The sequence below is a fragment of the Pezoporus wallicus genome, unplaced genomic scaffold, assembly GCF_028554395.1.
Source record: "Pezoporus wallicus isolate ANWC-B61680 ecotype Strahan unplaced genomic scaffold, APGP_CSIRO_Pwel_v1 contig_2871, whole genome shotgun sequence".
NCBI classification, from domain to species: Eukaryota; Metazoa; Chordata; class Aves; order Psittaciformes; family Psittacidae; genus Pezoporus; species Pezoporus wallicus.
Window position 1 is genome coordinate 4,021,838 of NW_026640775.1, and position 27,779 is coordinate 4,049,616.

Genomic DNA, 27,779 nt, shown 5'->3' on the forward strand with positions numbered 1-27,779 from the left:
CTCCAGACTAAACCCCCCCAGTTCCCTCAGCAGCTCAACAGACTTCTGCTCCAGACACCTCAGCAGCTTCATTGCCCTTCTCTGGACCTGCTCCAGCACCTCAATGTTTGTCTTGTAGTGAGGGGCCCACAACTGAATACAGTATTGGAGGTGTGGCCTCACCAGAGCCATACAAGGTATTTTTACTTGTCTGGCCCACATTAAACAGCCCAAAATGAGAACACACACACCAGTTTAGTGAACAGAGTTCTGTTGCGTGGTGACTCTCAGGGTTTCCATGTGTTATGCACCCTGCAGCCCATGCAGACCCCTGCTAGCAAGATACAAAAGCATGTTCTGAGACACTGCAATACAATTCATGATTTTATTGTGAAACTTTTGATAGTTTTAAGACAGGTTTAAGAACTTCTGTATTACTGTAAGGAAAAGAGCACCATTTCTGAGGGAGTACACACAGAATTGCAATACTTAGTGGAACGGTCATTGAACACTGAATTCTATACCTAGATAACCTAGTAGCCGACTCCATTAAAGAGAAGGCCTTTCCCTTCCAATCAAACAGGATAGCCTTACAGTAGTGTTACCCTACTGTGCTGCATACTCAGAAGTGCTAATTACATGCTCCTAATTTTGTTGAAAAATAAAACTGAATTGTAACAAATCCCTGATGTAAGATACTTTGAGCACCTGTAGGAAAATGTCCATGTAAACAGCAATACGTGATACAGTACACTTTAAATAACAGACAAGACAAGCTCCATACCTTTTTGACAATATACTGGACAGCTTTCTGCTGAGGTTAATAAACACAATCAGAATCATAATGCACACTTGCTTGATTTAAGACACTCAGAATTAAGCCACATCATTTGGGAAGAAACTGTAAACATTGCGCCTGCCTCACGACAGGCTGACAGTGTGTGATCTCAGTGAGAGCTCTTACAGCAGGTTTAGAATCTACGCTAACTCGTTATGCTTGATGCATGACAACTGTCACTGGCTGTGAGGAAAGGACAGAAGACACCAGTTCACGAATCTCTGACCAGCGTGGACTGTGGAGATACTGTTTGTATCTGTTTTTCAAGTATGTGAAGCACCTATTGTCATAAGACCATCAAAACTTCAGTGTTTTGATCAGCTTATTGCTTTCACTTCATTTCTTCCTCACATGGTAAAAGAGGGAAAGAATATGATGGTTAGGCACAAGCATAGAGTTTCATTTCTCTCTCAGTCATTAACATTGGCCAAAAAGGTGTATTGTTTAAGCAAGTTCCCGAGAAGAAAGCTGGAGTTTCTACAGATGGCTTCTCGTTCATGGAACACCTGCCCTTAGATTTAATTCAAGGAATAATGACAACACCCTTCTTCCTAAGGTCTTACAGACTGAAGAGAACCAGATGTTAAAACCCACTAAAGTGCAAACCTCTTTCACCCTGTACTAACTGTATCTGATGTAAATGATGCAGCTTTAAGTGATTTTTACAGGGAGCCTGATTTTTCACTTCCCTGCAATGAAATCTGTGCAAAGGGACTGTCTCTTGCTAAAAGCCAGCTGAAGAGACTAATCCCACAGATATCACTGAGAGTTAAATGCCACAGAATTCAAAAACAATGAATTCAAGAATTCATTTTTTTAAAGGAATTCCAGTTCCTTACATTGGAATTTAATGGGGGAAGAGATGGAGTGCCAGGGAAACCTTACCCTAAAGACAGCTTAGATACAATATTTAGGCCCTGTCCTGTGCAACACAAATTCCCCTCCAAAGTGCTGTGACTTGAGATGATGTCTCCACTCACGTTAATCCTGAATAGACAGAGCGCTCTCTTCCCACCCAGAAAATATACTGCAGAATACAACTTTCTGCACTAAGAAGGTAAAAGTCAGACTTAAAAAAGCACAGGTTGCTTAACTGTGCATGATTAAAACCACCATTTCATGTAAGATAAGAGTACACTTCCTATTTTCCTCTCAGGATAGAAAAGGATTATGAGAGATCCCAATATTGAGGCATCAGTATACTGCTGTTGTTACAACTACGTTATGATTCATGGAATGAAATTAACGCCCCAAAGAAATCTTCACAAATGACAAACCCTGCAATAAATGGGATACATTAAATATAAAACTCATATACAAAAAAGGGCTAACTTTTTAAAAAGCTTGGACAGTTCCTTAAAATTCTCTAGTTCATTGATTGGAGCTACCACACACATACTTGGGGACTAGAATAAAATAACTAGGGGAGATAAAATCCTATTCAAATGCTTCAGTTGGAGAACCGAGGTACCAATCTTGAGCACTGCATTAAAACTGCAGCAGGTATGCATAGCTGAGAAGACACAGCTCTTACATGTTGCTTCCCTCTTCTTCCTGTGTCACACCAGCATTGAACTGTGGAATCTGGTCTGCAAAGGACTGTGTCATCCATTGTCCATTAGGAACTTCACCAAAGGATGGTCCCTCACAGTACTGTGGATTACCTGCAGCCAAACCAAACACAAACAGGAAAACACAGTTTGTAAAATGCAATTGATGGCACGAAGTATTTATTCATGAGAAAGGGTTTAGAGACTGAATGCCCCAAGTTCTTCACTTTACCAGTTCCATTTGAAGAGAAAGTGCACTGTTCACTTTCATAGGGCGCACGGTCGCAGTAAGCTCCTCCATACGCTGCTTCATAACCTGGATCGTATTTCTCTTCTTTGACAGCCATCTTTTTAGCATCCTCTGCCAAAAGAGAAGACCTCAAGTATTAATATGCAGAGTAAAAATGATCAAAGAGCATTTTTAGCAGAGAATACTTGACAAAACACCCACACATTCTACATGATAATCCCTGCTCCTCCCCAGATAATTAAGGCTGCATTAAAAAGACAGTGGAAACCGTAATTCTACACTGCATGCTTTAGAGAACGTAGCACATCTCCCCCCTCTTCTTAAATTCTTAATTTCTTTCTGCTTGGGAAACTGCTGTTAATCCAATAAAAGATTAACAAAATATGCACTATACCTTGTGCAAGTTGCAAGTCAAAGGTGTACCGCACCTCCTGCACCTCTGTGTTTGGTGCAATGCCTTTCAGTTGATCCCTCAAGTCTTTCAGCTTTATGTAATAATGAACTTTATCTTGTGCACGGGGAAACTGAGCACATCTCGCACTGGATGATGGCATAACGTAGCAGAGCTTGAGACAAAAAGCAAGAGAAATAGTATTAATGGTCTCTGAGCTAAATGCCCTGAGTTGGTATTTAGTACATCGAGAATAACTTAACAGTTAACTTGCTGCTTTAACCCTTTGCACTAACTTCAATTAATACACTGGTAGCTGTGGAAGAGGATAAAAGGAGTCTTTCATTTTTCTTGGCCAGCCAGAAGTCTCACCCTGAAGGGCTGATGACCAGCTGCTGAAGAAGGACAATTCTGACCAGTTGTTTCTGTGCTGCAGGAGATGTAGTAGCAGTATGTGTTAAGAGAAGTGCAATTTATAAGTGTCAGAGAGTGGAGCACACTGCAGAGCTCTGAGCCAGCAAGCCTGCAGAGAAGTACAGCATGCAAACACCCCATACTAGCAAGGGAGGCGTCACAGGTTCATCAGCCTGGCTTCTTGGCCAAGCGCCTCTGCATCACACTTGCCAGGGTTTGAAACTCTGGAGTTAGAGTGACTGAAGCCAACTTAAGTATCTCTATCTCTGCCAACTGCCCTAAACTAATGGCATACAATTAGTTCAGGAAAAAGGAACTGTATCCAATATTTTTATTACTATGCAGTATTTATGAACATGTACTAGTAAAAAGGATTATTCATCTTTCTTACAAATACATCTACTGCAGAAGTCTTTAAGAGCTACTTAAGAAGCAAGCACTTAATCAGTAATGGTTCTTCAGGCTCTGATAGCAACATCTCACTTTTAAAGCTGCACAGCTTAAACTGAACTCTTAAACTTGCAGCACCAGTAATTTGGGACAGAAATAAAAACAACCCAAACTTTTGAACAGACAAGGTAATGAAGCTCTGCAACAAGCTACATTGGCAGGTTGTGTAACTGCCTTTGTCCTAACTGGTTTATATGAAGAAGTTAAACAAACGTATCTGTGATGAGACATAGCTGATCTCTTGAGATACTTTCCAGCACTAGATGTCTGTGACTAATATACTCTTCATCAAACTGCTCATTTTATCTTAAGTGTTTAATTTAATTTCAAGCTGTAAATCAGCTGAAGAAGGCTGAGTCTGATGGAAGTGCTTGGGCACACCCAGATCCAGTAAGGCTGGAGCTGTAGCGTGCAATAGCACCATGGTCATATTTGGTATCAAAATTCAATACTACAAACATAACAGGGCATTGGACACAGATGATCAGATGAAAGTAGATGACAGTTATGATAAAAGCAAGTATGTTTTGTTCATATTTTAGACAGGCCTCACAGAATGCACTGTCCTACTAATCCTCATACACTACTTCCCAAATAAAGCCTGTAACTCTAATGAAGCTGCATTAGAGCTGTATCTGAAATCTGCACTATTCCCCTTTCTCTGTTTAAGTCTTTCCCATCCCTTGTACTTTGGGCAAACTTTGATGTTATCTTAAGTGGTGCAAATCCTGAGACTCTGCTGGTTTTGAGAAAACCAAAATGGAACCCCTGATCAATACTTACAGTTTCTGTATCTGGCACCTTGTGTGGCTGCAGTCCAAATTCCAAGTTCTTAACTTTTATTCCAAAAACTTCTTTACTAAAAATTTCATAAATACCTGAAATGAAGAGAATATAGGATAAATTGGGGGGGGGGTGGGGGTGGGGGCACGGGAGGGGAGGAAAGAACTACTGACAAAAGAAAATAATTGGAAAGCCAGGTTCTCACATTTTCCATTGAAAGCTGCTATACGAGGTTTATACTTTTGTAACTTCTGCATCAGAATCCGCCCTCCTTCCCGAAACTCTTTGCTAAAAGGGAAAGCACTCAACATTAAAATCACAACTATTCATCCATTGAAAAGCATGATACTCCTCCTTGTTATCCAACCTGGAGAGGTCTTTGCTTCCAGGTGTTGTCCTTTCAACCATGTTTGTAAATCCAATCCCGTATTTATGCGGCAAGGTGTGGTCATCCATATGGTTCAGCTGTTCATTACTTAGACCAGACATGAACAGACACTTCCCTGCAAAGTAGGAAGATAAGCATTTGCCTTTTTCTAAGGAAAATAAAATCAAAAACCCCCTTGACTATCAAAGTACTGGAATGCTAAAAGAAGAATCTGTTAACAGGGCATCAGTTAATTTGGGAAGACTACTGTCCTACTGGAAAAGTTTTAAATAGCCAAAATTATTTTATCTACTGCCAAGAGGATAGAAAATCCCAAATGAAAAACAGGAATTCCTCACCATGATCCTGTTTACGTAAACCAGGCTTTTATTTCTAAGTTAAGTTCAGTAAACAGCTTGAGATTTTGCACTTCCCTTAAGCAGGCACTGAATGTGATCAATACAGATTTTGTGGGAAAGAATGTGGCAAATATCATGTGCCAGCTTTTATACCCTTGCCATTGTTTCTCCTTGCACTAGGCCTCTCTGACAGAACCTATTGACATCTTACATTCTTATTTAGTGTATAAAGCTATTGTTTGGGTGATTTAAATCACTCTTGATTGGTTAAAAACAAAATCCTTTTCCGCATTAAAAAAAATAAATATCCCCAAAGGGCAAAAAAGCAGAACAGCAAACCTGAAAGCAGTTTAATTAAAATGCCACAAGTCCTAACAAAGTTCTTCGCATTCTCTAAGAAGAAAGGAAAATAAAAACGTACAAAAATGGTTTCCAGGTCCAGGGTAATGATGTCCTTTGTAAGCTGCCATCAAGCCAGGGTTTATGCCAATCTACAAAGATACCAGTCAGGAATTTAAGCAAGTTACAGTAAGGATGCTTATTCAATTCTCTTTAAGTTGCTGCCAATAAACAAAACAGTTAATGGTCCCTTCCAGCATTATTTTAAAAAATGTGAAAATTGACAATTCTATACCAGAGTCTCATTTAGTTGTGCAACGTCAAAGCAACTGCTCACTGTGTGTTTACAGCCACTGGTGAGTGCTTCCAGTAAATAAAGTGTCAAGTAACAGTCTCTCATGACTGTATTATGTGTAAGCCTCAGATTTCTCAGAAATGAGAACTATGTTATTACAATTTTAAACAGAAAATGCAAAGCGGCTCTACACACAGGAAACAGTTCATATACTTTATCTTGCAAGATCTTGCCATATAAGCGATACAGATAGGTAGGCATGAGGAACGTAAATCATAACCAGTGAGTACAGACTATTCACTTCTCTACCTAATCTTGTAACTGTGAGCTACTTACTATTACAATGTCCAGATCAAAGGTCAAGATATCAGGTAAAGTCTTGGTCAAAAGTTCAGCTTCAGATACCCCATTAAAACGGTCCACTTTTCTTTTGACTTTAAACGTATCTGTGATCTTTTCCTGTTTGCCTTTTGACTTGGCTGATTTTTCTTTTTTAGCAGCAGGCTTTTTAGGTTGCTTTGGCTCAGTTGCTTTGGCTTTTCTTTTCCTTCCTCCTTTTTTAACTTCTGAAACACACAACAAACACCCTTTTTGTACATTTCTAATGTTGAATGTGGATATTCGGAAAGACTGAGCTAAATGTATGGGTACCAAAAGAAATCAGACAGCTAAACTTACCTTCAAAATTCATTCACTTAAACAATTCTCTGATGAATCTCTGTTTTGCAGGCTCAACACAAAGCTAGCTTGGGTGTCTCTGTGCCACAGGCACACACACAATTCACAGGCAACTATGCTGACTTAGGATACAAACCAACAGTAATCTCGTGACAAAGTTATGTTGTTTACACAACAATCCTGTCAAAATAGTTTCATTTCTTTTGGAGGATATGCCAGAACATTGAGGCTTAGGTTCCAGGTTTGAAAGTGCAGTCAAACAGCATACCCATGGTGACATCATGTTACCTAGTAATAAAACTGCAAAAGAAGCCTATCTGCATAGGGCTGAGGTACATCCTAACTGTAGTGAATAATATCCTGACTGAATTGAGCAGTCACAACTACTGTAAACTGGAGGGTTTCTTCCTGTCATTTCATCTGGCCATATATTACAACTAAAACAACACAAACTTCTCAAAGGATGCACTTAAACAGCAATTTCGTTGCATGAACTGGCTGATAGGATACCTCATACTGAGAGCTCTGACCTATATGTGAGTATTAAAAGCAAGACAAAACTCAGTGTGTGAATATCGTCTGTAGAATCAGAATTTCAGCCTGGCAGAGATCACTGCTTTGTTACATGGTAAAGAGCAAGCAAAGTCACAGAACAAAGAGTCTTCTCTTGGACACTTACTGTAAAGCCTAAACTACTATGAAATCCTAGTGAGGGAAAAGAAAGGCAACACAGAACTGCATAAAGTACAAAACCTGTGTCACCTACAGGGCACTTTCCAGCACTGGTGGTATTTGTTTAAATAAGCCTCACTAAACCCAAACAATCTTTACTGTACATAAACAATTCACTGATTACTACAACACACTAAACCACCATTTAAACAAAAAATATTTCAAATAGACAGTATTATACTGTATTTCTCTTGCAGAAATTAAAAAGAAAAATATTTTGAACTCAGCCTTCAAAAAGAAAACGTCACTAACATAACATTAAACCCCATTAAATCAGCTAAAAATTATAAATTTATCTACTGATACAAGAATCTGCTTCTCCTGCTACAAGAGAATTTTGTGAAGCTGAACAATGTGAATACTATCAGTTGGGTTTACTTCTTTTCAACTGTCTGATAAAAGAATGTTACTTAAAGACACAGTTCATCAGTACTTCCTCAGACAGCATCAAGAAAAAGAAATCCAATAGGCCCAAAGAAGCAGATTAAGACCAATAATTTTTGCACCCAACCGATCACTATCTCACTTAGCAGAGTTTAGCCAAAGTACCTTTTAGAGGCTCCTGAGCAATGTTTGGCTCTGGGATGCCCTCTAGAGTCGGCTGCTCAGTCATCATTTCCATGTTGGGCACCGCAGTCACCATCTGATGGAACGGGAATGTGTAAAATGCTTGAGCTTGCTGAAGATACGCGTAGTATCTTAGAAAGGGAGGGGAAAAAAAGACACACTTTATAAACAACGTAGGAATGTAGTGACACACCAAATAGAGTATAAACACCGATCATTACCACGGCTGGCTTGTACTGCACTTATGTTCTCCAACAACTCTATTAACATGGCAGTAAACTATGCAAACGCACTAGGCAGTCTGACTGCTTAGCTGGTATCAGGTGAGGTTAAACCCAACAGTACAGTTCTTTAGGGATTACTGTCATGTGGAAAAAACACAACATTTGTAAGCAAAGCGTAGAGCTTTTCCTTTTTTTTTTTTTTTCCTGAAAAACAAACCACTCCATAACACACATTATGAAGGCAAACTGTCTATCAAAGATGCCAACAATTTACAACACAAGTGAATTAAAACTCTTTGGACTTCAAGTTTCACAAGTTTTAGATTTTCTTAATGTTATGTCAGTTACTTTATCTGATACAGCACGTAATGGATGAATCATTCTGGGCTACAAAGCACTATGAGTATATACAGCATTAGTTACTATGCAGATTATTAGAGAGCTTTAACAAATCATGCGGCAGATGTTGCCCAGTTATCACATATTGAATCCCAACACTTATTCTACACAGAAGCGCTCACACACACATTCAGTCTCCTTCCATGCACAAAGACAATTTTCCATTTACAGATCTGCTCCACATTTATTAGTCACATACATCCCTCACACCACCACCACAAACTTCTGCTGCATACTGTCATTCCCTTCTACCTACACAGCCGCCTCCTTGTCCACAGATTCCACACCATAAAAATACATAGAAAAGATTTCATGAACAGCAGATTTTCAGGAAATAATTTTGTCATCTCTAAGCTATTATAAAGCCACCAAATAACTTTTGGATACATAGAAATTTGGCCAAGATTGGCTATTTGACTAAGAATGCCAGTAACATCCTGGCCTGTATCGGCAATAGTGGCCAGCAGGGCCGGGGCAGTGATCATCCCCCTGCACTGGGCACTGGTGAAGCTGCACCCCAAATTCTGTGTTTAGTTCTGGGCCCCTCACTACAAGAGAGACATTGAGGTGTTGGAGCAGGTCCAGAGAAGGGCAATGAAGCTGGTGAAGAGTCAGGAGCACAAGTCCTGTGAGGAATGGCTGAAGGAACTGGGGTTGTTTGGTCTGGAGAAGAGAAGGCTCAGAGGGGACCAAATCCCTCTCTACAACTGCCTGAAAGGAGGTTACAGTGAGGTAGGGATTGGTCTCTTCTCCCAGTTAACAAGTGACAGGAAAAGCTGGAACAGCCTCGTATTGCACCAGGGGATGTTTAGAGTGGACACTGGGAAATTGGGTTGTCAGGCACTGGCACAGGCTTCCCAGGGCAGTGGTGGAGTCACCATGCCTGGGGGTATTTAAAAAACGTGTAAAGGTGACATACAGGGACATGGTTTAGTGGTGGACTGGGCAGCGTGAAGTTTACGATTGAACTGGATGATCTATGATGCAGTGTAACCTGGTATAGTGGAAGGTGTCCCTGCCCATGGCACGGGGGTTGGTACCAGGTAATCTGTAAGGTCTGTTCCAGCCCAAACCATTCTGTGATTCTATGAATATTTAAAAATCCCACTGTAAATCAGGTTTACGCTAGAGTAGCCCACAGTCTTCTGACCAGGCCACTGATTTTGAACCAAATACCTGCCCTCAATCAAGGACAGTAAATCTGCATGTAGGTCTGTCAGACTCCTGGGGAAGTTGCCTAACAAAGTCAGGGGAGATTTTCAGAGCACAGTAAATACATCCCCCCCCCCCCCCCCCGCTGGAGGAGCTCCCTTTAACATCAAAGACTTGAACACTTACTGAACCAAACAAAACTAATCTTCAGATGCCTTCTTATTTAATGCGTATATAAAGTCTCCTTGCGAGAGTAATTTCCCTTTAAATAGAGGTCAATTTGCGTCCTGTCATGGACAAGTCCTCTCGACGCACAGTAATGAGATGAAAGAGAGCTTTTTACCCCTACCTCCAAGCTTCATATACATGTTTTTAGGTCATTATTCTTGCACGGCTTGAGAAGCACGATTTTTTATTATTGGTGTATACGTTATGGAACACTTAAAGAACTATTTTCGCACCTCCTAGGGTCGCCTCACCCGCCTCAGCACCGCCGCCCCGCACACAGGCGGGGCTCACACTGCTCCATGCCACCCGCAAACCTCCCCGCCGTGAGCACCCACTAACTTTCCTCCCTTGTTCCCACCCTCAAAAACCACCCGCACCCCCGCCTGCGGGTCCCCACCGCACGTCGGTCCCACTTCACCGACACCAGCGCCCGCGGATCCTCATCAACCCATGTCCCAGACGGAGCTCCTGCCCCGGGCGCTCCTAACCCAGGATGTACACACCCGGCATCGCGCCCCACGCTCCCCACAGCCCAACGCCTCGGGCCTCCCCACCCCGCTCCCCGTAGGGCCGCACACGGCACTAGGCCCATCCCGCCGCGCCCCCTCTCACTTAAACCCCACCGGGAGCGCGTCCCCCCCTCTCGGCGGCCTCAGGGGGAGAGGGGAACCGCCGCACCCCGGGCCCGGCTCCTCCCGGGGTAAGGAGGAAAACGAGAGCGGGGCTGCGGCCCCCGCCGATACCTGCCCAGCTCCTGGGCCTCCATGTCCGGCGCGCAGCCTCGCCCGCCGGCGTGCCGTGGCCCACCTACTTGAAGGCGCTGACGACCAGCCTGCTGGCCATGTTCGCGGGCGCCGAGGTGGTGCACAGGTACTACCGGCCCGACCTTGTGAGTGCCCGCGGGGCCGGCTGCGTTACGTGAGGGCGCAAAGCGGAGCAGCGGTCGGGGCGTCCCTGCGCAGCTGCCTTCCGGCTAGGAACATGGTGCCGTTAACAGGAGAGCGGTGCTGGCTGCTGCGGAGAGCCGGGGTTTGGGAACAGCGCGCAGAAGTGGCGAGAAGGGCCCATACCAGGCTTTAAACAGGCTTTCTGTTCCTCCAGGAATGGAAACGATGACCAAAGCTTTGCATTAGAAGCAGTGACAGTCAAAACTGTCAACGTTACAGCCACAGAGCTCGGCTCCAACTGAGCTCAGCCACTGGGGATATCAGTGGTTAGTTTGGTCTTTCGGAGACCGTTTAGGCTGTAAGCCTGGTCTCACTCTCTTGTGCTTGTATACTTTGCTTTTTAAAAACACTGCTGGATTCAAGTTAGAGAAAGGTTAAAAATGACCATGCTTGAGCTGCCACATGAAAGTTTACGCAGTGAGGCTCAAGTCATTGATGTGAAAGTATTTATGTATTTTAATACTATCCACTGTGGCCTTCATAGGTGTATGTATTCAGAATGATCTAATGATCTACACCGGTTTCAAGTAGCACACATTTTGAGGAGATATAGGTCTTGAAACAGCATCTGGCGTCTTTTCCTTCTTTTAAATTTTATCTCCAGTTTTGGTGCTTGAATTTCTAAAATAGAGCAATAGAAACAGTAAAACTTTTTCTTCTGTCACCAAGAACCTGTGTGGAAGCTGCAGCTGTAGTAGACATCCCAACCAAACTTACCTTCTTAAATGGCAGAAAGCTTTGTTCTTTCAAAACAAACTCTCCATTCCTTCTTTTTGTACCTTTCAAATCATTTTTTGCTACTTTAAAAGTCAAATTATAAAAAAGGGTATAGGTTGACTTTTAAGATGTTTTGCGTGTAAGAATTAGTACTGTGCTCAAAAAAGAGGGCAGTGTAATCACAACTTAGCTGTAGTGCCATCTCTTACAGAGTGTGATTTACTGCTTTGTGAGTTTAGTTTCTGCCACCGTGCTGATGTCTTCCTGTTTTGAACAGAGCATCCCTGAAGTACCTCCTAAGCCTGGAGAACTGCAAACAGAACTGTTGGGTCTAAAAAGCAAGATCAAGTGATGTTCAGACTTCACAACAGTGAGCAGACTTTACTTGCGCTATGAAAACCAGAACTGATAAAACACTTGTTCAGCTGCCTCAACTGCAGAAATCTATGTGTGAAATACTGTACTCCTTTCATAATTGTTTCCTTTAAACAGTTACAGGCAGTGGTAAAAATAAATGTACAGCAAATACTGTTGTTGCAAGTCTGGTTAGTTGTGTGCCAAAACACTTATGATTTCATCTTGATTGCAGTGTAATGTATCCTTCAGAATTAAAGATGCAAACTCATGGTGGCAAGTCTGAGGGAATCTGAAACTTTTCAGCTGATTCACAAGCACAGGACATTTATAGTATATTGAAAACTCAGGTTTTTATGGCCTCTCAATAAGCTCTGCTGTTCATCTGCAGTAGAACCCTGCTTACCTGTTTGCATTTCCCCCTTGTAAAACTGAGTAGTACTGGATGTAACCCAGAATGTAATGCAGTGAACTACAGCAGGTACAGATCAGATTCCTCATGGCAGCACTTTTTGCACTGGCCTCCTCTTTGTGCTGGCTAACTGCCGTAACAAAGTTAACATTGGTGTTCTGTCTGTATCACTGACAGGAAATCTACTTTGGTCTGCTGTAAGGCTGGGGAGGATCTTACAACATGGTTGTGTTAAAAGGGGGTGAATACACACAGATTACACTGAAATTGTGTATGGTTGTACTCCACTGGAACATATTCCTCCATTTATGACTGACTGACAGCTGTAAATATAGTGCAGGTTTACCTTTCAGTCCTGAAATAGGATTGCCGCAAAACTCCCACAGCAGGAACTTGAGAAGACACACAAGGTCATAGATACAGAGTTATACAAGGATGGTACAACCTGTGTTTGAGTGGTATGCTGGTGAAGGATGGGGATTGCTTTCCTTGAGCAAGGCACATGCTCAGGTTTAACTCAGGAAAGAAAACCACAATCTGACAAATTGCCCATTAAGGAAACAAAAAAGCTCCAAATTTCTAGTGGCAAAATACCTATACTCTCTTTTAATAGCAGAGGGATACAGCAACAATCGCTGACAGGGCTACTTGTACACCTGTTACAGCTGTGAAGCTGTTATTTATGTTTAAAGTTGGAGTGGCTTTCCTAAGAAGAAAGGTTTGCTCCCACAGACTTCTGCAACTATTGGTTAACCTACAGAAGGAACTGAACAGAACAAGAACCTTTCCCGTTCGTATCTGCCCATACCTGCATTACTGTATGACAGGTTTGCTGTCTCACCCTTATCAGTGACTGCAGTCACTAATAAAAAGGCTCCAAAGTAAACCCCAGCTGCTAAGCCCAAAGAAATCAAGCACTGAGAACATCTTACTAGTCCAGGGTCTTTTCTGGTGAAACTTTTCCCTTCACTGTTCCCAAGCAAAACTAAGTTGTTTTGCTGTGTCCTCAGCATAAGTTTACTGAGACAAAACTGAGTAGTTCAGCAGTGTTTTGTTCCTGTTCTAACTACATCACCAACAGCAGTTTTTCAGATATCCCTTTAAAAAGCCAGGTTTCACCAACCATTATCCTGGTACTCAAGTATTTCGCAGGGTATCTGTCATTGTGTTGTTGATTTCTGACCTGCTTTTCTAAAGGCTGCAGGGGGAGATTACTAATTGTGATATGCTGGGGTTTCTAAATGGATCTTGCTGCTGATGGCAAGTGAGCAACAGGGAGCATGTTTTACCCCAGCCTTCTCTAGCATTAAGGGAACTGGTGCCCATTTGGAACAAAGCTGACCATGCACCGGCTTTTAGCAAGTGAGGTGACAACCCCAGAATTGGTGACTGCAGCACTGAGAGAGCCTGAGGGTGACTGGGAAACAGTTCTGGCATTGACACCACTTTGCTTCACAGAGCTGACCCCAAAAGCAAGCTTACAACTGCAGTTTGTGCTTATTAATAGCAAACACTTCTCAGTCCAGGGCCAAGGAAGCAGCTGGACCACTGCATATTGTACATTACAGAATCAGCTGAGGAACACGAAGTGCAAAGCATGACTCACATGTGTGCTCTATTATTTCTGAAATTGGGTATGTTATCCTAAAACCAATCAAGGCAGCAAGAACTTCAGCTGCTCAAGTCTACAAGTAACAGGTTAAGAACAGTATAGCAAGCAACCCTATGCTTCCAATACACCGCTTTGTTAGCTGTGAAAACTCTCCTAACCATGCAGGAGACACATGCCGTATTTGCTACTCAGGCTGGTCAAAGAAAGGGTATGCATTGATAATACTGAGAAGTGCATTAGTAAACTGATACTTTAGGAAGTACGAAATCAAAATCTCAGCAGCAGTTGATTACTACAGAGCACAAAAGTTGCACTGCCATAGTAAGAGAACCATGCTTTAAGAAGAAATGGTGCATGTGCCCAATAACTAGCAAAGGACTGCTGTTGAAGTCGCTGTTGCTAGCTACTGAACTACACTCTAGGGGTAGAATACTGTCCACATGCCCTAACAACAAAAGGCTCTTGGGTACATCTAAGATACTACCACAGCAAGCAAAACCCAAAGCTATCCCAAACTCACTAAAAAAAGCAACAAAACCCAAAACTCAGCTCCCCTTCCTTGAACTCTCAGGCATCATACTTCAATAAAGCCAACATTTCTGTAAAAACCTTAACGCAATAACCACACTGATACATGGCATTTGTGTTTATTGCATGGGAACAGTATTTGGGTGATACAGGAGAACCCTGGTAAAGTAAATGGAAAGCAACTCCTTCACGTCAAGTGTTCAGTACCCTCACCTAATTTGGAACAGTGTATTTTGCTTCAGATTGCAGAACTGCCAACTTCACAAACTTATGTTAACGAAGAGTGTTTCTTCAGTGAAGTCACTGTACAGAACCACTACTCCTACATACTTCTTCCAGAGCAAGGCAAAAATACCACAAACAAAACACTTGAGCATAAACACTTTCTACCAACTACATGAAGGTGTTTCAAAGTAGAGGCACAAGTAAGAAAATGTAGTGCTTCACCCAACCACCACATAAAGCCAACATAATGAATAGAAAAGAAAGCAGTGCCTCCAGTTTAACCTGTCTACATTACCATTTGGTATCAACGGATTTAGTCTGAGTGACAGTTAAGTACCTACAGAACTTTGTCAAGAAACACAGGAGTGAAAGTTTAGGAACAACAGCATTAAAGGAGTTAACAACTGTAAGAGATCAGTTTCTAAATTAAAAAAAAATATGTGGAAAGCGGCACTGCTGTATCTACAAGTCAAAGGCAGGGCTACCAAATACCATGGAGGACAGTGTATGCCCACAGGCAGTAAACCACTGCAGGCTGTTCATGTATGTAGTGGAAGGAAATGTCTTCTTTTTCTCCTTGTCACAGCTGTAAAAGATACCCCTGCCTATTCTGTAAGTGGAGTCAAGTCATACCTAGTCCAGTGCAAGCTGGCAGGACACCAGTTCCAATGCCATTTATAAATGCCCTATCTCATCTTCCTTAAAATGGCAGTAGACATAGCTTCTTGAATACTTACTTCAGCTACGAATTTGAAATACAGCTCTCAACATACCAGTTACATTTTGGCTAAACAGCACAGCAGGTTTGTTAAACCAAAACCTAACCACAGTTACAGTCTACAACAGTTAAGTGTGGCTGTGCCAGTGTGGACAGGCACAAGGACTGCAAACTGCCTGTTGTACAAAGGACCTGAACACTCAAGGCAATCCCTTTGTTTCTTTGTGCTAGCGCACAAGATGAGCTTATTATGTATAAATTTTAGAGTTAGTGGTGTTTGGGATCATTTTATTTTGTACATGACAAGATTTTACACCAAGTCAGTTAAATAATACAAATTTACATTCATGAGGAATGTTTTTAGAAAAGTGAACTTAAAAAAAAAAAATCCTCCTTCACCCTTAAACCCCATTACCATCCCTCAACATCTTGCAGTGGAAAAAAACCACAACAATCTAATTCACATTCCCTCTTAACCCCCCAATGCAGGACAGTAGTTGAGTGGAGCTTACAGTTCATCTTTCACATCTGTGGATTCCTGTGAAGACAAGAAGAGAGTAAGAATCCGTTTCTGAAGGTGGAAAAAGGTTACAAAAGCTGTCCCACAAGAACTGAACCTAACTATTGCTGATGCTTTTGCAAAGCACTCATACAACTTTTTGAGGTATTAAAGTCAAACTTCTGTTCAAATGATGGCATGTTAAGACTTTGCTATTAAAAGAAAAATGCTTTTTCAGTGTGCTCAAATGTAGACCTAGCAGCAGACCTAGTCATTTGTGTTGCAGGTTTTTTTCCCCCTCCAAGAAAAGCTTGGAACACCTCACAGTAAGGACTAGTGTAATGAAAGGTAAAATGAGCACCATTTGTTGCCAGGCAGCACCACGAACAAAACCACACAAATATAGGTAGGAAGTCAAACTACAGACCGTACCTTCTGTGTTTCACTGTCTTCAGCATCAGCATCAACCTCCTCTTCATCTTGCTCTGTCTCCTCAGCTGCATCTTCAGGCTCTTCAGGTTCCTCCTCCACCTGTAGGAAGGTCACAAGCAATTTGCTTTATTTGCTTAGAACACTTACTAGTTGTTCACTAGCTAAATACAGGCTATGGAAGTATTCACTATCAGTTCCTAACACTTGTCCTAAGCTACTTGAAGGAGAAAGCAGAATCTTTTTAGCATAGACACATTAATCATGCCTCTTCTGCCAAGACACCCAGCCTAAGTTCTTGCACAGCATTATAAGAACCTGTATTACTTATACCCACTTACTAATTTATCCATTATGAGACAGGCACATATGCCTTTGGCCCCTGATTTACTCCCATAGAAAAATCACTTAGTTAAGGACAATACTCAAGAAGCATCATAAGAAAGCAGATCCCAAAGAAATAGAAAAGGGTGGAAAAGAGGACAGGAGCATTGAGTACAGACTCTAGTTTCCCACCCACATACTTGCACTAGGCTCCTGGTGGCCCTCCTAAGTGTAGGAAGCCAGATGCATTTCATTTTATGAAAGTCTATCAATTAGTCAATTATCAAGCCCCAAGCTGAAGACAAACTAACCTTTGCATCCAGGTCAATGTTTAAACTTAAACGAAGCATCCTTTCTATTCTGTCTCCATATTCTTTGGTGTCTGGTAACATATATCCTGATCTCAAAGTTGCAGTTTCAAACAATACCACTGCAAGATCTGAAACTGTTTTGTCGTCTTCATTTTCCTAATGCAGAAGAGCATTTAAAACAAAAAGAAAAGCAGAACTGTTAGCCGGGTTGTATGCAGCCAAGTAGTCAATATTCCACTACTGTTATTTATTTACCTTGACTCGCCTCAGCATGTCCTTGATCAGTGGATGCCTGGGATTAATTTCAAATGTCTTCTTTTGGCTAGCATAGTAACTGAAAAGAACAGAAGTACATTAGTAAATTTTCAAGTACAGGACCCAGCTACATCTTTAAACCCCTGAATACCAATTACAGCCACAGTAAGCATATTCCTCCCCCTGCTCCACTTTAATAGTAGCTCAACTCTAAAAAGCATTCCGATTACTAAGAAACTTCATCTTCTCTTGTCACAAAGTTACAGATATAGCAAATGCCACTGATGAGTCTTGCTCACAAGGCAGTTTCACATATTTGGCTTCAAAATATGCAGGTAAGACTATGAGGGAGACCACAACTCTGTTGTAAGCGACCTTAAAAATATGAAGGATCATCTAAACTAGATGGAAGCTGCTTGTGCCCACACTAAGCACGGGAGGTCAACTACAGTTCATGTCTACTGCTATGTAACCGAAAGCTTACTTTGTAGATATATCTTTCCCAGTTTGGTAAGCCTGAGCCTTCATGATTCTTTCCATGTTACCAGACCATCCATACTGACTAGCCACAAGAGCACAGGGAGACTGGGTTAAACGTTGAGATAGCACAGCTTTTTCGATCTGTAGGAAAAAAACCCAGCTTTAATGTTAGTTCACAGAACTAGTAGCTTATACAGGGACTAAAGGAGGCAACTCAGAGCCTTCAGAAAATGCTGATATTTCAAAAGATGACATTCTAATCCTTATTTTCTTGAAATAAACACGATCAAACATGTATTTATTCATAAAAAGAAAGGCCACTCTCAAGTCTACGCTTAAATAATCTGCAAGGCTTGTTGTAGCAAGTACAGCAGCATTTACAACTAAGCATTACATACAACATAACATTTTACCTTGTCTTTTAGAGCTTTGTCCTTCATCCAGTTTAAGAGCGGTTCAAATTCCTTTTCCAAGGCTTCCCGACTCTCCTTAGACTTCTCACTTTCTTCAAACTTAACTCCTTCTTTAGCTACATTCTGAAACCTCTTGCCATCAAATTCTGGCAGAGCCTGAATACAGTATTCATCTACTGGTTCAGTAAGATAAATCACTTCATAACCCTTTTTCAGAAGACGTTCAACAAATGGTGAAGACTCAGCCTAAGACAAAAAAAAAATAGATCAGATGCCAGTTTAATTGCACTGGTACCAGCAGCTTCTGATGCCTGTACAGCTATTTGACAGAAACTGGTACAAGGAAAACTGAACTGCAGTAGTAACACATGCATGGAGTGTTCGCATTTACAGAGAATGCAGAGTTCACAATGTTCATGGTACTACTGTAGCTAGAAGCTGTATTATTTTTTCCTTTCCTTCTTCCACATTCACATACCTCCTTCCTGCTGGCACCTGCCATGAAGTAAATTTTATCTTGCTTCTCTTTCATTCTTTCCACATACTGGTCAAGGCTTGTGAGGTTGCTTTCATGATGAGAAGACTGGAAGCGAAGAAGTTTAGCCAGTCGTGTACGATTGGAGTGATCCTCAATAACTCCAAGCTTTACATTAGTACCAAACTCTTTCCAGAATGTGTCATTGTATTTTTCTTCAGCAATTTTCTTTATCATGTCAAGAGTTTTGCGAACAAGTTTTTTTCTGATCACCTAAAAAAGCAGCAATACCAAGTTACAACAATAAGCACTTGGAAGAACCCTCACTCAATTCACCCTACTGCAACAAATGGATTCAAGACACTTGGTGTCCCCAATTTGAAGCAAACACAAAGAGTTTGAAACCAGCAATTTGTGGGTTTCCTATACTTTAGTTTATACACATTATAACATAAAATCAATCAAGCCATCATTCTTCTAAATCTTTGTCATGTTACAATGAAAGAATGCAAGATCAATTAGCTTACCTTTAACAATTTATGCTGCTGAAGTGTTTCACGAGATACATTCAAAGGAAGATCATCAGAATCCACCTAATTGAGGAAAAAGCTTTGTAAGTATAGCTAACAGTAGCTGAAGACAGAAAAAAATAATAAAATATAAGTAAGACTCGTGATACTTACAACACCCTTAACGAAGTTAAGATACTTGGGCATCATGTCATGGAAGTCATCAGTGATGAATACTCTTCGAACATACAGCTGAATTACAGGAGGAAACAGCAGCCAGGTTAAAGGTTCATGGTTTTTAAGACATGAAAACATACCCACACGCTTGCTTATCCTACCTTAATGAAATCACTTTTTTTGGATCCATATTCATCAAACAGGCCACGTGGAGCAGAATTAGGAACAAACAAGATAGATTTGAAAGTTACTTCCCCTTCAGCAGTGAAGTGGATGTAAGCCATTGGGTCATCGTGTTCCTGTGAAGACAGAATTCTTATAGTTGATATGGGAAAAATCAGAGTTAATACATTTCCAGTAAAAACACAAGTCTGCCAAATAAGTGCAATTATTTCACAATTAACCTATCTAGCAATAGTATGGTTATTATGGACACAGGAAGTTCCAGATTAGCGGAGTTACTCACATAGCACTAACCTTCCGCAAGACATAGGTTTTTATTTCTTGCCCTTTTTTTTTTCTTAGCTTGTTAAGTTTTAACAAGCCAACCACCAACAGCACAGTAACCAATACAGTATTATCACAGCAGATAAGAGACTCCCAAGGCAGCATTACATCACATTTACACATACACATCATTTCTAGAAAGCTGTATCTCTTTCTTCTGTCATGTACAACACAAACACTACCACTCTCAGACTGAATAAGAATTTCGCTGTCAGCATTTGAAAAGATTGGTAAGCTCCATATGAGCTAGAACATACTACTTCTTAAACCTAAGCCACTCAACACTTGGGTGGGTAGTACCATGTCTCTGGAAAGAATATTAACTCCTGACTCAAATGCTGTTCCCTCCTAGGCACTCCACAATTCAGTCTACCTACTGACAGCAGTTACTTCTTCAGAAATAGCTCATCCTGTAAGCCTTCAGTTTTGTTTACACTTTGGAACAATCTTGAGGCTCAGAGCTTACCTTGGAAAAGGTTTTGTAAAAAGCTTTGTATTCATCTTCTTCAACTTCTTTAGACGGTCTCTGCCAGATGGGTTTTATGTCATTCATGAGCTCCCAGTCCCAGACAGTCTTTTCAACCTAGGTATGTGAACACAGTAGTTCATAAAAACTCAGTCTTCTGGTTAAGTCAAAGACACTCCACTGAGGCTACAATGTCACTGAGGCAATGTAATACAACAGCATGTCAAAAATACATGCTCTAATTTACAAAATAAGTGGACATTCTCATTCAAATATACACATTAGTGTAACACATGAAAACAAAACTCATGTTCACTAGAGTGTGTCCTATGTACACTGAACACATTCACTGAGTATCAGTATTTCTATTCTACTGCCATTCCAAAATAAGCTTTCCAACAGTGTACTCAATTTAAATTGGTCAACAGTGTCAGATTACTGGAGTCCACTGCTGTTCATGTATTTATAGTTAGACCAGGGACCACTGCCTCACAAGGCAAATAACGCTGCCAAGTGCCAGTCATTTGCCTGATTTCAACTAAGTCTGTTTTGCTTATGATGTTCTTTACTGACAAGGTATCTAACTGCACTCAAAACAGGAATTGCTGTTTGAAAGCATACACATGCTACTGAAATGTATCTGGAAGACTACCTGTGAAAGTTACTGAGATACCTGACATGAGCTGCAAAAACAAAGTCTGACAATGCTCACCTTCTTAGTCTTTGGTTTCTTTTCTTCTTCCTCTTCTTCAACTGCAGCTTCATCATCATCTGTTTCTTCTTTCTCCTTTGCTTCCTCCTCTTCAATGGGTTCTTCAACAGTCTCTGTCTAAAGAGACAACTGAGAGTGAGGACTTGGACTGCTTGGCTTCCTACAAGGTATGCTCTAGGATCCTCTCAAACAGCTTAATCTCTCAGAGTGCTAGTTTAACTTATGCTGTTTGCCTGTTGCAAGCGTTTCTCTACAGGTAACTATGGTTTTTAGCTGTATTTTTCATGAAACATGCTCTCCTTCAATACACTGGGAAGTCACTGTACTCAAGTTTTTTATAACTTTACATTTAGCTTTACACATAATGCTCATCAGAGGCTTTGGTGATATAACTTAGTGCTACACTGAGAAAACATCAGAAAACCAGGCCTTATAGTTAAGATGCTGCCCTTCTTTTAGGGCACCTAACCATGGCCCTGCTTGAGAGCTTACCAGAGCTTCCAGCTACCAAAGCCAGTGGAAGAAAGATCTTTTTTAGTGATTCATACAGTCTTTTTCCTTTGTTAAAGTTCTTTGAGTCAGAATAAAAGCAAGCTCATTGGAAATTAGTAATTTTAGCAATACAGTAACTTTCAGCAAGTAACTAACTAGTTACACTAGCCAAAAGGGTCAGGAACAGAAGCCTTTTGGAAATTAAACCAAACAAATTCTATAGCATTCTCTCATCCTTCCTGAAAGATCTGGCCAGAGTTTTCACAACCAAAGGTCATACTCTACAGTGATCTGTTTAATATACTTACCTTGCTGCTCCACACATATATGGGGAAGTTTATGAACTGTGAGTATTTCTTTACTAGATTCTTAACAGTATCCAACTCAAGATAATCAGATGCTTCCTCCTTCAAAACAAGGCTAAAGAAAATGAGAAAAGGTTCAATTAAAGTGCTGGACAAGTATTTTAAAGTAATTTTACAGGAAGAGATGCATCTTCTTTTGCAGCTGCAGAGATTCAAATTTAGTGAAGTGAGCCTTTATTACTTAAGCTCAAAGTGATTCTTAAAAACCAGAATCCCTACTGAACTGCTCCAAGAAGGAAGGGTTGTTTTCAACAACTGGGACAGACAGTAACCAGGAGTTTAAATGAAAACCTCAGAACACTGATACTTAGCAGAAGGTTAATGCATTCTTACTAGCTCTACTTGGAACTAGAGCACCAAGATGAACTTCTTGATGCTAAGTGCCTTCTTCAGGAAGAAGTCATCTGAACGCTGACTAAATAAACCAATCTGCTCATGAAAGCCATGAAAACAGGCCTGTCAAACTATCTCCAGTTTAAGATTTGCATCAGGTCAGTTCCACTGGTATATAAGCAGCAGCCAGTTTCCCAGAGGAAGCTCTACAGCCTTATATAGGTTTCAAAGGGTCACAATGGTGAGAGGAACCAAAAGAGTATGCAGGCAGCTGAACTGTCTGGAATTACTTGCTGACAGTTGTCAAGATGCTCATGGTTCTCCTGGTTTATCTAATGGAATATGAACTATATTTTGGATGTTCTATTACACTGAAAAAAGCTGTATTAGAAGAAGCAAACAATGTATTAGAGTCACAATTCTAAAATAATCCACATATTCCAATAAGCAAAACACACCAACACTTTTCTTTTAACTCCAAAGTATTTTACTACTTACGTTATGGTTGTGCCACGTCCTAAAGTGTTTCCTCTTGGGTCATCAATCACAGAGAATTCATTTGAATCAGATTCCCAAATATGTTGAGTATCATTGTTGTGTTTTGATGTGACAATAACTCTGTCTGCTACTAAGAAAGCAGAGTAAAAGCCAACACCAAACTGGCCGATTAACTCAGATGTTGACTGGCTATCATCCTGCATTTCATTCATCTTGTTTAAGAATTCACTTGTACCAGACTTTGCAATGGTACCCAGGTTTTTAACCAACTCCTCTTTTGTCATGCCAATACCCGTATCTGTAACATGAAGCATGTTCTTCTCTTTGTCACACTGGAAAAAAAATAAGTAAAAAAGATGCAGTATTAACTTCATTTTGAATTTTAATACCTAATAAGGTGCCACAGAAAAAGTATTAAGCAGAATAGCAGCTATTCACTTTCATGCCTGGCTACAATAAAACCAAATATGCAGTAACTACAGGAGTGAAGTAAATCTACTTTGCAGTATTTCAATACCTCAGTTACTCCTCATAGAAACAGAAATGTATTTTCACCAGTAAATAACAGTACTTGACAAAGTCAATTGCGAAGGTCCTGATGTGGTCCTAGTTTCTATTTGCATCAGTATTAAGCCAGAAATTTGCATTTTATGATCTACTATCTTTTTACATTCCTCCCACTGCTCCTCTGTAAGAGAGGATTGTTCCTAATGCTTCTTACCTTGATTTTGACAGTAAGTTCCTCATTACCAGCCAGAGCATTTTCATCAGTTAAGGATATTAACCGTATCTTATCTAAAGCATCCGAAGCATTTGAAATAAGTTCCCTGAGGAAAATCTGAAACAGAAATCAGCGCTCAGATTTCTAGAACACACACAAAGATTTCTAGCATGTTCTATTCAAAGGCACTAACCTCTTTATTTTTATACAAAGAATTGATAATAAGTTTCATCATTCTGTTGACTTCTGCTTGAAATGCAAACTTCTCAGATTTTTCTCGGATTTCTTTGATCTGGGATGCATTTAGGCCATCTAGTTGGATAGCTTCTTCCTCTCTGTTAGGACAAGGAAAACCTGTCAAGTAGTCTTGCCTATAAAGAGTGTCGCTAATTTTATCATCCAGCAACAGCAATAATAGTGTAATTACAACAATACTAACACGCTTGATCACTGCCATAGCCCAAAAGTAACACTATCAAATAGGTGCAGGAATAGCTATCCTCAACTGCACCACCTTAATTTAAAACTTAAGTGAAAATCCATGCTTCCAAGAAAGACTCTGTTTTCCCTAAAAAAGAAATTCAGGAAGAAACACAGGTATGTTAAAACCACTGTAATCCTCAGCATGTGGATCTCACAGGAGATGAGGTGGCTCATGAGCATATAACTATTTCATCAGCAGGCACTGAAATGACTATTTACCATATGCAGGAGAAAATCCCTATGAATATATTGTGGTTTATGTTAGCTACTGATAGTCAAAACCAACTTGACTATTTCTGAATCTGAAGTTCTCAGACTCACTTCTATTTAGAAGGATTCAGTCATTTAAGTGACTAGGTCTCTCTTTTGCATGGCATTTCTCCCTTCTCCTCTCATTTCTGAGGCTTTAGGCATTACTGATGCTCGAATTGACCCTTGAAAAGCAATGAAAGTCTTAGCGTCTCAGAAGTAACTTACCCAGAACCCCAGGTACTAACCTCTGAACAACTTCATCATCTGTTCGGGACCCTTCTCTGCTTTTACCCAAGTCATCTTCCACGGTCCCCTCTACATCCACTTCTTCAGCTCTAACCGATACTGGGAAAACATGGAATGCAACCTTAAGAACCTGATCGCCACTACACACTACTGAACTTCTCCACTTATCATCCCCATAGTTTTCGCCTCAGTCCTGCCCCTTTTATTCTACTCCCTGAAAAAAGTTCAGTCCAACCGGAGACAGCCCAACGGTGTAAGAAGACAAACCCTTCCCCCCACTTCCCACCCGTGGCCGCGCATGAGCAGCATTACAGAGGCCGGCCCCCTCTCCCTGCCACCCCAGTCAGCGAAAAGAGGTGCTGGCAGCAGCCTGGGGAGAGCATAGCAGGAGACTGAGCGCCGCTCTCGGGGAGAGCGGCGGAGACGGCAAAGAGGGGAGCCCCCGCCCCTCAGACACCAAGGGCCCCACCGCGCTTCTCGTGGGCCCCATCTCCCTTACCCTAGGGAAAGGGTGGGGGAGTGCGTGGAGAGGTGTGGGGGGAACTACTGGCCGACCCCCAGCCTCTCCCCGCCCCCAGCCACCACTCGCCAGAAGCTTCTAGAAGTCCGCGGGCACTCACCGGCCAGGAGCAGCGTCCACGCCAGAACGAGTCCCCACAGCGGCTTCATAGCGACGTGGGCTGCGGTCGCACACGAAAACGACCCCCAGCGCCCCTACCGCGCGCTCCTGCCCTGCCGCCAACCGGCTGCCGCCGCTGAGCCTGCTGGAGCGGCCGCGGTATGTTATGGCGGTCCCCGCCAAACCACCAGGGCACTAAAGAAGAGCAAAATGTTATGAGAGGCGCAAACATATACAGAGCTGCGGAGTAGCGCCAGGCTTGCCTGCCGGCAGAGAAGGTGCGGCGCCGACTGGCCCCTGCCGTCAGCCCCGGCGGAGGGGATCCGTCCTACCGGCCCTACGGCAAGCACGGGTGCGCCGCCTTGCATGCCGGGAGTTGTAGTCCGCACCGGCTTTCTCCATGGCGCCCCCTGCTGCGCGGCTTGAGGGGTGTGGGTTCGGGCGCCGTTAACAGGGACCTCGCTCTCCGCGCGGTTCGTTGTCCTTATCTCCCCGGCTTTGGCTGTCCGCTCCCTTCTGTTGTCTCTGGTGCCTCACACGACCGTGAGGGAGACTGACTGGCTTCAGACCAGCCTCCCCGCGGCCTCGTCTGGGGAGGTGTCGGTATCGATGAAGGAGAAGACAAGCTGGGTGCTCAGCAGGTCTTTTGTGTTTTCCTGTTTTCCAGTGCTCATCTGGGAGATCATCCTCCAGTGAGTTTATTAGCACTCCTCAGCCTACCTTTGGGGCCATTGTTTATCCATTAGCAGCCCTTAACTTCACCTTGTTCCCTCCCCCAGCAGAATGGAGGAAGGAACTGGAGAGTAGAAGTGAGCGAACCTGTGTGCTAGGCTAAAGACAGTTTAACAGGTAAAGCAAAAGTTTTACCTAGATACCTACTTTTCACACAAGCAAAACAAGGAATTCATTCACCACTCCCTGTGGGCAGGCAGGTGTTCAGCTATCCCCAGGAAAGCAGGGCTACATCCTGTGTAATCATTACTTGGGAAGATAAACACCATAACTTCAACCATCAGCCCACTTCCTTCTTCTTCCCCCAGCTTTATATACTGAGCACAATGTCATACGGTCAGCTGGGGTCACAGTTCTGTCTCCTCCCAACTTCTTGTTCACCCCCAGCCTGCTCACTGGTAGGGGGATGTGAGGAGCAGAAAGGGCCTTGATCTGTGTAAGCATTGCTCAATGGTGACTGAAACATCCTTGTGTTACCAAAACTGTTTCCAGCACAAATCCAAACCATAGCACATACCAGCTACTGCAAAGAAAATTAACTCTATCTCAGCCAAAACCAGAAGATAAGGCCAAGATTTGATTGTGACCTATTTAATCCTGAAGCTTTTCTGCATGCTTTGCAGTTTCAATAGCTGTTCTTCAGAAGCTGCTGCTTCACTGATCACAAATTCTCAGAGAAATAAGAAGGAAAGTTACTCTCTCAAAATGTATGTGAGAATGACTGTGAAAGATACGTATGAAAGGTCAGGGTTGTAAGTAAAAAACCCATCTGTCAGGTTTTTGCAGACACCTCTGTGAACTCAGAATTATTTCCTGAAGAGTAGCCTTAATTGAAAATACAATTCAGTTATTTTCATTATTCTAAGCAGAGAAAGCTTGCCTTTTTCTAAAACTCACCTACAAGTGGTTTCAGGATTTGATTTCTTAATTACGTCTATCCTACATGATTCCCAGGGTGATATGTTGCTCTATGACTATGAATAGGCATTTGAGAGACACAGGGATTCAGAGTAAATTTATCTCTTGTAGAATTGTTGCTTTTATAGGTTTTTATGGCAGTTCTGGTTCAGCAGTCATTTTGCTGGCAGTGGGAAAATGTAATTCTTTGTGACAATCTTGTTGAATCATAGTTCTGGAGTAGTAGGAATGCAAACCAATTCTAGTATTGACTATGCTAAACCAACAGAGATTTTAGATTAAGTTTGGTGGAATCCAAATTTTATTGGTTACTTTACTCTTAATGGTTATACAAAGTAGAATGTTGCTTTTGAAGGAGATACAGAACTTGATAAAACTGTGTTTGTGCTTTGAATTTAGTGGTCAGACTGGTAAGAAGTGTAATGTGGTTAGTGGCGTTGCTTGCTTTATGTAATTACACTGTTTGCTTTCATGAAAGCCCAGTTGGGTTACCCTGGACAAAAGTGATAGGCAAGAATGAAGCAGCTGAGTACTTACACTCTCACAAAGAAAGTTTAATCTCTTTACAAGGAGGTTAGCAATTGAAGAAAATGTCTTCTTTGAACATTAAGCTTCTCAAAATACTTTAAAACTATAAACATACTGTTAAATACTGTTGTTGATGTTTTAAGCAAATCTGAGTAGAATTTCCACCGGAAAAATATTAATTTCAGCTTAAGTTCTGCTTAAAAAAGGGAGTTTTTAAGACCTTAGTTGCATTGATTACTACTGCCATTCAAAAGAAATCTGAGTATCACCTCTCAAGATTTAATACCAAAGGAAAAGTGTAACTCTTAGGAGCTAATCATTCTTCAGCGACTTAACTACATTAAAGGGTTCTGTAAAGCAATGAGATATACTTTGATGACTGTGTGCATAATGGTTGAAATAGTGTATTTAAGTGCTGTACTTGCTCTCTTAGCTGAAAATTCAGGGGCATGTGGTGATAAGAGAAACAGGATACAGGTAGCGCCTTCTGCCATGCAAACAGTAAAGCAGGCCCCTCTCCATTCATC

General features: G+C 41.6%; 2 protein-coding genes across 2 annotated transcripts; both read right to left on the reverse strand.

The window, feature by feature from the left end:
• Positions 1-1,630: 1,630 nt before the first annotated feature.
• Positions 1,631-8,787, reverse strand: TDG (thymine DNA glycosylase). Its single transcript, XM_057420565.1, has 10 exons — positions 8,628-8,787; positions 7,975-8,123; positions 6,352-6,581; positions 5,803-5,872; positions 5,023-5,158; positions 4,861-4,943; positions 4,656-4,750; positions 3,012-3,183; positions 2,600-2,728; positions 1,631-2,481 (listed from the first exon to the last, which is right to left on the reverse strand). The coding sequence occupies exons 1-10, from the start codon at positions 8,630-8,632 to the stop codon at positions 2,348-2,350; spliced, it is 1,203 nt and encodes a 400-aa protein (XP_057276548.1). The 5' UTR covers positions 8,633-8,787; the 3' UTR covers positions 1,631-2,347.
• Positions 8,788-15,779: 6,992 nt separating this feature from the next.
• HSP90B1 (heat shock protein 90 beta family member 1) lies at positions 15,780-25,202 on the reverse strand. Its single transcript, XM_057420553.1, has 18 exons — positions 25,076-25,202; positions 24,455-24,554; positions 23,668-23,809; positions 23,475-23,591; positions 22,754-23,085; positions 21,866-21,977; positions 21,066-21,182; positions 20,354-20,470; positions 19,542-19,679; positions 19,378-19,455; positions 19,222-19,287; positions 18,698-18,967; positions 18,220-18,465; positions 17,811-17,947; positions 17,327-17,405; positions 17,072-17,227; positions 16,440-16,538; positions 15,780-16,046 (listed from the first exon to the last, which is right to left on the reverse strand). The coding sequence occupies exons 1-18, from the start codon at positions 25,122-25,124 to the stop codon at positions 16,017-16,019; spliced, it is 2,385 nt and encodes a 794-aa protein (XP_057276536.1). The 5' UTR covers positions 25,125-25,202; the 3' UTR covers positions 15,780-16,016.
• Positions 25,203-27,779: the final 2,577 nt, after the last annotated feature.

Bases quoted from the DNA above. Each gene is read 5' to 3' on its own strand.
- TDG (XM_057420565.1), bottom strand. The intron at 5,873-6,351 runs GTAAGTAGCTCA...GTATCTTTGTAG, and splicing joins TTGATCTGGACATTGTAATA to ATTGGCATAAACCCTGGCTT. The intron at 4,944-5,022 runs GTTGGATAACAA...TTTCCCTTTTAG, and splicing joins GGAAGCAAAGACCTCTCCAG to CAAAGAGTTTCGGGAAGGAG.
- HSP90B1 (XM_057420553.1), bottom strand. From the start codon at position 25,124: ATGAAGCCGCTGTGGGGACTCGTTCTGGCGTGGACGCTGCTCCTGGCC. The intron at 24,555-25,075 runs GTGAGTGCCCGC...ATGTTTTCCCAG, and splicing joins GTGGACGCTGCTCCTGGCCG to TATCGGTTAGAGCTGAAGAA. The intron at 18,466-18,697 runs GTATGTGAATGT...TTTTTGTCTTAG, and splicing joins CAGGTGCCAGCAGGAAGGAG to GCTGAGTCTTCACCATTTGT.